Source organism: Scyliorhinus canicula, chromosome 13, assembly GCF_902713615.1.
Source record: "Scyliorhinus canicula chromosome 13, sScyCan1.1, whole genome shotgun sequence".
Lineage (NCBI taxonomy): Eukaryota > Metazoa > Chordata > Chondrichthyes > Carcharhiniformes > Scyliorhinidae > Scyliorhinus > Scyliorhinus canicula.
The window spans coordinates 53,611,009-53,624,197 of record NC_052158.1 but is presented as its reverse complement, the minus strand read 5'-3'; the positions used below and the strand labels follow the sequence as shown (position 1 = coordinate 53,624,197).

The window sequence follows — 13,189 nt, the reverse complement described above, 5'->3', positions numbered from 1 at the left end:
TGAACCTCCTCTGCACCCTCTCCAAAGCATCCACATCCTTCTGGTAATGTGACGACCAGAACTGCACGCAGTATTCCAAATGTGGCCTAACCAAAGTCCGATACAACTGTAACATGACCTGCCGACTCTTGTACTCAAAACCCCATCTGATGAAGGCAAGCATGCTATGCCTGCTGTGGAGATGCCGGCGTTGGACTGGGGTGAGCACAGTAAGAAGTCTTACAACACCAGGTTAAAGTCCAACAGGTTTGTTTCAAACACGAGCTTTTGGAGCGCAGCTCCTTCCTCAGCTGGATGGCGAGGTATGTTCCTTAGTATGCCTTCTTGACCACTCTATCGACCTGCACAGCCACCTTAAGGGTACAATGGATCTGAACACCCAGATCTCTCTGTACATCAATTTTCCCCAGGACTCTTCCATTGACCATATAGTCTGCTCTTGAGTTAGATATTTCAAAATGCATCACCTCGCATTTGCCTGGATTGAACTCCAAAGCCATTTCTCTGCCCAACTCTCCAATCTATCTATATTTTGCTGTATTCTCTGACAGTCCGCCTCGCTATCTGCAACTCCACCAATCTTAATGTCATCTGCAAACTTGCTTATCAGACCACTTATACCTTCGTCCAGATCATTTATGTATATCACAAACAACAGTGGTCTGAGCACGGATCCCTGTGGAACACCACTAGTCACCTTTCTCCATTTTGAGACACTCCCTTCCACCACTACTCTGTCTCCTGTTGCCCAGCCAGTTCTTTATCCATCTAGCGAGTACACCCTGAACCCCATACGACTTCACTTTTTCCATCAACCTGCCATGGGAAACTTTATCAAATGCTTTACTGAAGTCCATGTATATGACATCTACAGCCCTTCCCTCATCAATTCACTTTGTCACTTCCTCAAAGAATTGGGTACTTAAAAAATACATAATAATTCAATCATTCATAATCTCATTGAATAGCCGAGCAGGCTCAGGGCCGAGTGACCTACTACTGATCTTAATTCAAATGTTTGTATGTACAATCATGGGCGGAATTCTCTGACACCTGCTGGGTCGGAGAATTGCCGGTGGGCGGCATGAATCCCGCCCCCACCGACTGCCGAATTCTCTGGCCCCCCAAAAAATCCCGCTGACGTGAATCGCGGCGCCCGCCTCGGAGAATGGCGAGGACCGGCGTGACGCTATGGGCACCAGATGTGATGGTTGACGCCAACCAGTGCGGAGGTAGATCTCGGCGCGGGGCGGCCGCAGAAGAAGTGGCGGTGCAGCCCAGTTGGTGGGTAGGGAGGGTTGTGTGGAGGGGGGGGGGGGGGGTGTGGGGAGTGGGGGGAGCGGTGCGTGGAGCGTGGGGGGGGGGGTGCGTGGAGCGGGGGGTGCGTGGAGCGGGGGGGTTGTGTGGAGGGGGGAAGTGTGGTTTAGGGTGTGGCGGGGAGGGGAGGGGGGAGGTGGAGAGGGGAGGGCGAGTGCCGTCTATCCCCCCCACCCCCACCACCCAGCGATGTTGGCCGCCGTGCCGGGAGCCGCACTTCTCCATGTTGCCCTGGGGGAGCAGGAGCGTGCCAGGGACGCGGCGGAGGCTGCTGCAGAGGAGCGTGCTGCAGGGAGGCAGGTGGGAGCCGTCCAGGCTGGAGGGCCGCTCGCACGACAGGACGAGGAGGAGGAGGTGGTGGTGGTGGTGGTGCCACGGCGACAAAGACGCCCGATGAGGCCCCGTGTGTACCGGCCCCGCTCGTCACACCAGGACCTCACGGACCGGGCATGCAGGAGGAGACACCGGATGAGCCGGGAAACCTTGGCACACATCTGCCACCTGATGTCACACCTGGTACCGCGTGGCACTGGGGGAGGACACCCTCTGCCCGTGGTTATCAAGGTTAAAGTGGCGCCGAGTGGGGACCTGTCCGGCATCTCGCAGGCATCGGTGCACCGGTGCATCCGTGTAGTGACAGACTCCCTATATGCCATTGCGGATCGCTTCATCCAGTTCCCTATGGACCAGGCCAGCCAGGATGCCCGGGCAGCAGGCTTCGCTGTGGCGGCCAGGAAACCCATGGTCCAGGACGCGATCGATGGGATGCACGTCGCTGTGCGATCACCTGCGTAACAGGGCCGTGTTCACCAATAGGAAGGGGACCTATTCCAAGAACATTCAGGTGGTCTGCGACCACCGCATGATTATGCTGCACGTCTGCGCCCGGTACCCGGGCAGTGTACATGACTCATTCGTATTGGCGCAATCTTTCATCCCCACCATGTTCGAGGGACGCCCCCCCCCGCCGCGGCTGAAGGGCTGATTGCTGGGCGACAGGGGTTACCTGTTGCAGTCGTGGCTGATGACACCTACACGAAGGCCACAGCCTGACGCAGAGAACCGCTACAAAGACCAGGGGTGTGATAGAGAGGTGCTTTGTGCTGCTGAAGATGCACTTCAGGTGTCTGGACCCTCCAGTACCCGTCAGATAGGGTCGGCCGCATCGTTGTGGCCTGCTGCGTAGAGCACTACATAGCACAGCAGAGGGGTGATGTGCTGCAGGCAGAGGAGGGGGTGGGGAGGAGCAGCAAGACGAGGCGCAGACCTCCCCAAATGAGGAGGATGGGGGCAATGGTCAGGACAGAAGGCTGGACATGGATGGGAGGCTGCCTACAGATACCGGCTGGGCCAGCAGGCACGGGACAGGCTGATAGCCCCCCGGTGCACTGACTAGGGGGGGGTGTGAGAATCGCGGAGTATGGGCACAGACTGTACACCACGGCACCAGCCTACCACCCTCACTCCACCCACCACCAACTAACCTAACCCCACCCACCCACCACCAACCACCCTCGCCCCTCCCACCCAACACCAAACACCCGCACCCCACCTGCATGCACATCACCCCTCCATTGCACATCCACCTGCGGCAAAACGGGCCGGGCTCACAAGGTCGCCAGTGGCAGTGTGCCTATTGCAGGCGATGGAGGATGATGACAACCCGCTCTGTGATGAGCTCTGGGCTCTACATCGTTGGACAATGTCTGACCCATGGCAACAGTACCACCTTCCACCTGGACCATCCCTGCATGCGGCCGTGACACTGTGTCATCTGCCCGGGGGGAGAGGAGGGCACACTCACCTGAGGGCGATGTAATCACACGCACACGCACACACCCCAGCCCCTATAACTAATCTGTGTCCTGCACCCGTGCCAACTTACACAGCGTCTAATTGTTGTGCCTTACGTTGACGACGTCTAGGTGGTTCGCCAGAAGGTACAGCAGAGATGGAGGTGGACCCCTGCAGTTCCTGCCCTGTGATTCGGGATCCCTTTGGCGGCTGTTTCCTCGGGGCGGCCCGGCCTAGATGGGCCACGCTGCGGCTCGGGCGACTGGGATGGCGAGCTGCCAGCCTGTCCTGCCCGTTGCCCACCAGATGCACCTGGGACGGAAGGGGGGGTTTTGTCGCGGTTTTCCGAGGTCTCCTACAGGGGGACCCAGGACGGGCCCCAGCACCTCCTCCTCCCTTGGGGTGCCCGATGGCCCCCGGACCTCTACATGGGTTGGGGATGCAAATGATGGACCGAGCATCCAACGCCCCTCCCGACCACTGCCGCTGCCAATCCTGGAGTCCTGCTTTGGTATCAACAAAGGTCTGCAAGTTTATAGCCATGGAGCTCAGGGAGTTGGCCATCCCTGTCTGTGTCTGGGCAACGCTGGACAGCACCTGGGCAATGACGATGCCCTGAGCAATGGCCTGCTGGGACTGGGCCATTGCCTGCTGAGACTGGGCCATTGCCTGCTGAGACTGGGCCATTGCCTGCTGCGTCTGGGACATTGTCTGCAGAGACTGGGCCACGGCGTTGAGCGCCTCTGCCATCTGCTGCTGGCTCTGGCTCATGACTTCCTGTGAGAGGGCAGCCATGTCCTGGGCCATGGACGCCGCCCGCACGGAAAGCCCCAGGCCTTGCACACTGCTCCCCGTGTCTGACACCGTCATACCCATTGCCTCCACCGCGGACGCTACCCGTGCGGCCTGGGTGGCACATATGACCGGCAGCACTCCCAGCTCCTGGACGCGGGTGGACTCCTCCACCTGCGTCTGCAGCTGCTGCAAGCCGACCGTCCCCCCACTTCGATCGTCCCTTGGTCCGTGACTGCATCAGGTCTATGAGTGGGCGTGGCAACTTCAGGAACCTGGGACCTGTCTGGGCGGCAGATGGTTGCTTGCGCTGAGCTGCCCTCCGACCTCCTGGCCCCTCTTTTGCTGCTGCCTCCACCTGCTATACCGGGACGGCTGTGTTGTGCGCACCAGTTAGTGTCCCAGATGCCTCATCGCCAAGTGCCCAACCGAGGTGAGTGACTCTGCGATGGTGGAGGGTGTAGGAGACAGCAGTGGCGTAGTATCGTGCTCCTCATCCGAACCCTTGGGGCGTTGTATGCCTGATGGGCCGGGTCTGTCCCTGGCTCCTGGCTGCCCTTGATCATCCTTGGGGCGTTGTATGCCTGATGGGCCGGGTCTGTCCCTGGCGCGTAGCCGCCCTGGATCATCCTGGGGGCGGTCGGCATCTGCGGGGACGGATGGGTCGACGTTTGGTCCTGCAATATACAATACATGGGGGAAACGTGGATATGGGGGAAGGGGGATATGGGGGAGGGGGGATATGGGGGAAGGGGGGATATGTGGGAAGCATGGATATGGGGAAGGGGGATATGGGGGAAGGGGGTTATAGGGGGATATGGGGGAAGGGGGTTATAGGGGGATATGTGGGAAGGGGGATATGGGGGAAGGGGAAAAGGGGGGCAGGCGGTGGGGGTCTCATTTGGTGGTGCACCCCCGACCTCTGCATCCGCAACCTCCTGGTCGTCGCGTCCGCCTGCAAATTCCAGGGCCCCCTCATGGATGGTGAGTGGTCGCAGTTCAGGTGGACCCCCTCTGGTCCTCTCACGCTCCCGGCTGTTGTGAGCGCGCTTCTCCTGTGGGGGGGCAGGTGGGTGGCAGGGATAAAGCGCAACAGTGTTAGGCAGACCAGCGGTTGTGTGTATGTTGGCAGAGGTTCACAACCAATCCTGACACTGCAGCCTGCATGGGTGGGTGCAGCCATGTCGGTTCCACCTAGGGCTGTGCCGCACATCGGAGGTGGGGGTGGGTACTCACCCTGGCTGCCCTGACAAGGCCATTGATTTTCTTGTGACACTGAGCGCCTGTCCTTGCTGTTACAGCCACGGCACTGATGCCCTCCACAGGAGCCGGCTGAGGCGTGGTGCGACCCTGCGGCTGTGTCCAGGTACAGGGCCTCCCTCCTCAGCTCCACTGCGTCCAGGAGCGCCTCGATGTCCCGGTCCTGGAACCTCGGCACTGCGCGGCGGGCGGCCATTTTGACGGGACTCCGGGGGAGTTGGGGGGCCGTCTTTTGTGCTGCGACAGCGCGCATCCTTGATGGCTGATGCCAATGGTGTCACGCCGCTGCTAGACCATTTTGGGCCGGAGAATTTGCGATGTTTCAGGGGGCCCGACGCCAGAGTGATTTCCGCTGTTTTTGCCGTTGGATTCAGGCCATCGCGCCCATTATCGGAGAATCCCGCCCCATATGTCACGGGTCTTACTACATCTCCCTTTCTCCCGAAACCTCTCTCATCAACGCGTGCTATTTGTAATTTGAAAAGACAACCAGAAAACTTGATTGCTGCAATCCAAGGTTGTCTTGATAAAATTATGGATAATCTTTGGTCTTGTGTCATCTATTGTGTCTTTGGATGTTTAACCTGCAACTATCATCACTTTGTTTTTTAGAAGTCAGGCAGTGAATCTGATATGCTAAGTGAGACGGAAGAACAAAAGATGCAAGAAATGACAATCAGAGAGTTCATCAAGAGTAAGTCTTCAAAAAAAATGTGATACTTCCATGATCATGTTCCTTGTCTATCAAACCAACATCTGGGACGGGAATCTCCGACCACCCGTCGGGTCGGAGAATCCCCGGGGGTGGGGGGGAGGGGGAGGGGGGGGGGGGGGGGGGGGGGGGGGGGGGGCGGGGGGCGGCGTGAATCCCGCCCCGCTGCTCCGACGCTGGCTGCCGTATTCTCTGGCGCCGGTTTTTGGGTGGAGGCGGGGATCAGGCCGCGCCAATCGGGGGCCGTTGGCAGCAGCACCCCCAGCAAGTCTCTGGGCTCCGATGGGCCGAGCGGCCGTCGATTACTGGCCAGTCCCGCTGGCATGAATTGGACATGGTCCCACAGGGCGGGACCTGGCTGGTAGGCTGGCTGGTGCGGTCTCCGGGACTGCACGGGGGTATCCACCCCTGGGGGGACTCCCACGGTTGCCTGGCCCGTGACTGGGGCCCACCAATCTGTGGGCGGGCCTATGCCATGGGCCCTTCCTTCCTCCACGCCAGCCATAGCAGAGCCACACAGAGGCTCCCCTGCACATGCGCCAGAACACGCTGGCCAGTCTGTGCATGCGCGGGACCATGCCGCCGGTTCTGCGCATGCGCGGGACCTTCGCCTGCTGGTTGGCGCAGCGCCGGCCTAGACCCCCCCGGAAGTGCAGAGGACGCCCGATGCCGGAGTGGTTCGCGCCACTTTTTACTCTGGTTCGGGCCATTGCTGGGATTCCGGAGAATCGCGCCCCTGATTTCCGTATTTCCTGCTGTAATTTGTGCAGTCTCTGCTCTGCTCTGATTTGCATATTCTCTGCTCTGGTTTGCATATTACCTGCTCTGATTTGAGTGTTCTCTGCTCTGAATTGCGTATTTTCACAGTGCTCAGCAAAGGTTTATAGATATAGATATAGAGAAATACAGCACAGAACAGGCCCTTCGGCCCACGATGTTGCGCCGAACTTTTGTCCTAGGTTAATCATAGAATTTTGGACAATTTTTCATGGCCAATCCACCCAACCTGCACATCTTTGGACTGTGGGAGGAAACCGGAGTACCCGGAGGAAACCCACGCAGTCACGGGGAGGATGTGCAGACTCCACACAGACAGTGACCCAAGTCGAAATCGAACTTGGGACCCTGGAGCTGTGAAGCAATTGTGTTATCCACAATGCTACCGTGCTGCCCTTAAGAAGTTAACCTACACTCCCTTAATCTACCCTAATCCAAGTACCTATCCAATAGCCGCTTGAAGGTCCATAAATTTTCCGACTCAACTACTACCACAGGCAGTGCATTCCATGCCCCCACTACTCTCTGGGTAAAGAACCTACCTCTGACATCCCCTCTATATCTTCCACCATTTATCTTAAATTTATGTCCCCTTGTAATGGTGTGTTCCACCCGTGGAAAAAGTCTCTGACTGTCTACTCTATCTATTCCCCTGATCATCTTATAAACCTCTATCAAGTCGCCCCTCATCCTTCTCCGTTCTAATGAGAAAAGGCCTAGCACCCTCAACCTTTCCTCGTATGACCTACTCTCCATTCCAGGCAACATCCTGGTAAATCTCCTTTGCACCTTTTCCAAAGCTTCCACATCCTTCCTAAAATGAGGTGACCAGAACTGCACACAGTACTCCAAATGTGGCCTGACCAAGGTTTTGTACAGCTGCATCATCACCTCACGGTTCTTAAATTCAATCCCTCTGCTAATGAACGCTAGCACACCATAGGCCTTCTTCACAGCTCTATCCACTTGAGTGGCAACTTTCAAAGAACTATGAACATAGACCCCAAGATCTCTCTGCTCCTCCACATTGCCAAGAACCCTACCATTAACCCTGTATTCCGCATTCAGATTTGTCCTTCCAAAATGGACAACCTCACACTTGTCAGGGTTAAACTCCATCTGCCACTTCTCAGCCCAGCTCTGCATTCTATCTATGTCTCTTTGAAGCCGACAACAGCCTTCCTCACTATCCACAACGCCACCAATCTTTGTATCATCTGCAAATTTACTGACCCACCCTTCAACTCCCTCATCCAAGTCATTAATGAAAATCACAAACAGCAGAGGACCCAGAACTGATCCCTGCGGTACGCCACTGATAACTGGGCTCCAGGCTGAATATTTGCCATCCACCACAACTCTCTGTCTTCTATCGGTTAGCCAGTTTGTTATCCAACTGGCCAAATTTCCCACTATCCCATGCCTCCTTACTTTCTGCATAAGCCTACCATGGGGAACCTTATCAAATGCCTTACTAAAATCCATGTACACTACATCCACTGCTTTACCTTCATCCACATGCTTGGTCACCTCCTCAAAGAATTCAATAAGACTTGTAAGGCAAGACCTACCCCTCACAAATCCGTGCTGACTATCCCTAATCAAGCAATGCCTTTCCAGATGCTCAGAAATCCTATCCCTCAGTACCCTTTCCATTACTTTGCCTACCACCGAAGTAAGACTAACTGGCCTGTAATTCCTAGGGTTATCCCTATTCCCTTTTTTGAACAGGGGAACGACATTCGCCACTCTCCAATCCTCTGGTACCACCCCTGTTGACAGCGAGGACGAAAAGATCATTGCCAACGGCTCTGCAATTTCATTTCTTGCTTCCCATAGAATCCTTGGATATATCCCGTCAGGCCGGGGGGACTTGTCTATCCTCAAGTTTTTCAAAACGCACAACACATCTTCCTTCCTGACAAGTATCTCCTCAAGCTTATCAGTCTGCTTCACGCTGTCCTCTCCAACAATATGGCCCCTCTTGTTTGTAAATACTGAAGAAAAATACTTGTTCAAGACCTCTCCTATCTCTTCAGACTCAATACACAATCTCCCGCTACTGTTCTTAATCGGACCTACCCTCGCTCTAGTCATTCTCATATTTCTCACATATGTGTAAAAGGCCTTGGGGTTTTCCTTGATCCTACCCGCCAAAGATTTTTCATGCCCTCTCTTAGCTCTCCTAATCCCTTTCTTCAGTTCATAGAACATAGAACAGTACAGCACAGAACAGGCCCTTCGGCCCTCAATGTTGTGCCGAACAATGATCACCCTACTTAAACCCATGTAACCCGTATACCCATATCCCCATATCCCAACAATCCCCCCTTACACTACGGGCAATTTAGCATGGCCAATCCACCTAACCCGCACATCTTTGGACTGTGGGAGGAAACCGGAGCACCCGGAGGAAACCCACGCACACAGGGGGAGGACGTGCAGACTCCACACAAACAGTGACCCAGCCGGGAATCGAACCTGGGACCCTGGAGCTGTGAAGCATTGATGCTAACCACCATGCTACCGTGAGGCCCCTTCAGGAGGATCCTACCAGGAGGTTCCCTCCTGGCTATCTTGTATCCCTCCAGCGCCCTGTCTGAACCTTGTTTCTTCAGCCTTACATAAGTCTCCTTCTTCCTCTTAACAAGACATTCAACCTCTCTTGTCAACCATGGTTCCCTCACTCGACCATCTCTTCCCTGCTTGACAGGGACATACATATCAAAGACACGCAGTACCTGTTCCTTGAACAAGTTCCACATTTCACTTGTGTCCTTCCCTGACAGCCTATGTTCCCAACTTCTGCACGTCAATTCTTGTCTGACAGCATTGTATTTACCCTTCCCCCAATTATAAACCTTGCCCTGTTGCTCGCACCTATCCCTCTCCATTACTAAAGTGAAAGTCACAGAATTGTGGTCACTACCTCCAAAATGCTCCCCCACTAACAAATCTATACCCTGCCCTGGTTCATTACCAAGTACTAAATCCAATATGGCCTCCCCTCTGGTCGGACAATCTACATACTGTGTTAGAAAAGCTTCCTGGACACACTGCACAAACACTACCCCATCCAAACTATTTGATCTAAAGAGTTTCCACTCAATATTTGGGAAGTTGAAGTCACCCATGACTACTACCCTGTGACTTCTGCACCTTTCCAAAATCTGTTTCCCAATCTGTTCCTCCACATCTCTGCTGCTATTGGGGGGCCTATAGAAAACTCCCAACAAGGTGACTGCTCCTTTCCTATTTCTAACTTCAACCCATATTACCTCAGTAGGCACATCCCCCTCGAACTGCCTTTCTCAACTGTTATACTATCTCTAATTAACAATGCCACCCCCCCCACCTCTTTTACCATCCTCCCTAATCTTGTTGAAACATCTATAACCAGGGACCTCCAACAACCATTTCTGCCCCTCTTCTATCCAAGTTTCTGTGATGGCCACCACATCGTAGTCCCAAGTACAGATCCATGCCTTAAGTTCACCCACCTTATTCCTGATGCTTCTTGCATTAAAGTATACACACTTCAACCCATCTCCTTGCCTGCAAGTACTCTCCTTTGTCATTGTTACCTTCCCCACTGCATCACTATGTGCTTTGGCGTCCTGACTATCGTCTACCTTAGTTGCTGGACTACAGATCCGGTTCCCATTCCCCTGCCAAATTAGTTTAAACCCTCCCGAAGAGTACTAGAAAACCTCCCCCCCAGGATATTGGTGCCCCTCTGGTTCAGATGCAACCCGTCCTGCTTGTACAGGTCCCACCTTCCCCAGAATGCGCTCCAATTATCCAAATACCTGAAGCCCTCCCTCCTACACCATTCCTGCAGCCACGTGTTCAACTGCACTCTCTCCCTATTCCTAGCCTCGCTATCACGTGGCACCGGCAACAAACCAGAGATGACAACTCTGTCTGTCCTGGCCTTTAACTTCCAGCCTAACTCCCTAAACTTGTTTATTACCTCCACACCCTTTTTCCTACCTACATCGTTGGTACCAATGTGCACCACGACTTCTGGCTGCTCACCCTCCCCCTTCAGTATCCTGAAGACACGATCAGAGACATCCCTGGCCCTGGCACCCGGGAGGCAACATACCTTTCGGGAGTCTCGCTCGCGACCACAGAATCTCCTATCTATTCCCCTAACCATTGAATCTCCTATTACTATTGCTTTTCTATGCTCCCCCCTTCCCTTCTGAGCCCCAGAGCCAGACTCAGTGCCAGAGACCTGGCCGCTGGGGCCTTCCCCCGGTAGGTCATCCCCCCCCAACAGCATCCAAAACGGTATACTTGTTTTGAAGGGGAACGGCCACGAGGGATCCCTGCACTGTCTGCCTGTTAGTTTTCTTTCCCCTGACTGTAACCCAGCTACTCTTGTCCAGTACCTTTGGTGTGGCTACCTCCCTGTAACTCTTCTCTATAACCCCCTCTGCCTCCCGGATGATCCGAAGTTCATCCAGCTCCAGCTCCAGTACCTTAACACGGTCTCTGAGGAGCTGGAGTTGGGTGCACTTCCCGCAGGTATAGTCAGCGGGGACACCAGTGGTATCCCTCACCACCCACATCCTACAGGAGGAGCATGCAACTGCCCTAGCCTCCATCCCCTCTTACTTTACAGAATTAGCTACCCCGTGGACCAACTGGACCTCCGCCCTCCGACTCTACTTCCAGTCAGCTGTACTCTAAACTCCTGGCTCCCTTCACGCTCTTTGATAAATATAGGAAATGAAATGTAAGGAACACCTTACTCCCTCCTCACCTAACTCCCTCAGTCACCAAACTCTCACTGTAGCACTCAAATGCCACAAGCTCAGCACTCCCTCAGTCACCAAACTCTCACTGTAGCACTCAAATGCCACAAGCTCAGCACTCCCTCAGTCACCAAACTCTCACTGTAGCACTCAAATGCCACAAGCTCAGCACTCCCTCAGTCACCAAACTCTCACTGTAGCACTCAAATGCCACAAGCTCAGCACTCAGTGCAAACAAAGTCTGCACTGTAACTAGCTCCTATTTATACTGTGACTCTAGCTTCTGAAAACTGGCCTAATGCAATTAACTAATTAACAAGCTCCAGCTGCAAGTAAGTCCAAGTAGAACCTTGTTTAAAGCTGATTCAAAATTCACCCTCTTATAGACCAAACAGCAACTTTTAAGTTAATTAACTAAATAAAAGAAATACTAGACTTTAAATAAAAATGAACCCTTATACTCCCTCAGTCACCAAACTCTCACTGTAGCACTCAAATGCCACAAGCTCAGCACTCAGTGCAAACACTACTCTGATTTGAATATTCCCCGTCCATATTTGAATATTCTTTGCACTGTTGTGTGTATTTTCTGTGCTGATCTGTGTATTTTCTGTGCTGGTCTGTGTATTTTCTGCCCTGGTTGGTTATTTTCTGCCCTGGTTTGTGTATTTTCTGTATGCTATGCTCTGATTTGTATGCTCTCTGATCTGGTTGAGTGCTCTCTGCTCTGTTTTATGTATTTTCTGCTCGGTTTTATGTATTTTCTTCTGTTTTTTGTATTTCCTGCTCTGGTTGGTGTATTTCCTGCTCTGGTTGGTGTATTTCCTGCTCTGGTTGGTGTATTTCCTGCTCTGGTTGGTGTATTTCCTGCTCTGGTTGGTGTATTTCCTGTTCTGGTTGGTGTATTTCCTGCTCTGGTTGGTGTATTTCCTGCTCTAGTCTCTACATTTCCTGCTCTGATCTGTCCCTTTCCTGCTCTGGTCTGCGTGCTCTCTTCTTTGGTCTGTGTGCTCACTGCTTTGGTCTTTGTGCTCTCTGCTTTGGTCTTTGTGCTCTCTCCTTTGGTCTGTGTGTTCTCTGCTCTGGTCTGTGTGCTCATTGCTCTGGTCTGAGTGCTTTCTGCTCTGGTCTGAGTGCTCACTGCTCTGGTCTGTGTGCTCACTGCTCTGGTCTGTGTGCTCACTGCTCTGGTCTGTGTGCTCACTGCTCTGGTCTGTGTGCTCACTGCTCTGGTCTGTGTGCTCACTGCTGTGGTCTGTGTGCTCACTGCTGTGGTCTGTGTGCTCACTGCTCTGGTCTGTGTGCTCACTGCTCTGGTCTGTGTGCTCACTGCTGTGGTCTGTGTGCTCACTGCTGTGGTCTGTGTGCTCACTGCTCTGGTCTGTGTGCTCATTGCTCTGGTCTGTGTGCTCATTGCTCTGGTCTGTGTGCTTATTGCTCTGGTCTATGTGCTCACTGCTCTGGTCTGTGTGCTCTCTGCTCTGGTCTGTGTGCTCTCTGCTCTGGTCTGTGTGCTCTCTGCTCTGGTCTGTGTGCTCACTGCTCTGGTCTGTGTGCTCTCTGCTCTGGTCTGTGTGCTCTCTGCTCTGGTCTGTGTGCTCATTGCTCTGGTCTGTGTGCTCTCTGCTCTGGTCTGTGTGCTCATTGCTCTGGTCTGTGTGCTCATTGCTCTGGTCTGTGTGCTCATTGCTCTGGTCTGTGTGCTCATTGCTCTGGTCTGTGTGCTTATTGCTCTGGTCTATGTGCTCTCTGCTCTGGTCTGTGTGCTCATTGC

General features: G+C 53.9%; 1 protein-coding gene across 5 annotated transcripts in view; it reads left to right on the top strand.

Moving 5' to 3' along the window:
- LOC119976254 (solute carrier organic anion transporter family member 2A1-like) overlaps positions 1 to 13,189 on the top strand; it is a 346,040-nt gene that overhangs the window by 168,987 nt on the left and 163,864 nt on the right. For all 5 annotated transcript variants that reach the window (XR_005462888.1, XR_005462887.1, XR_005462889.1 and 2 more), the window contains one exon: positions 5,776 to 5,857. Coding sequence is in view for 2 of the 5 variants with exons in the window: in XM_038816619.1 (XP_038672547.1) it covers positions 5,776 to 5,857 (82 nt within the window). In the remaining 3 variants the exon portion in view is untranslated. The remainder of the gene's footprint in view (positions 1 to 5,775; positions 5,858 to 13,189) is intronic.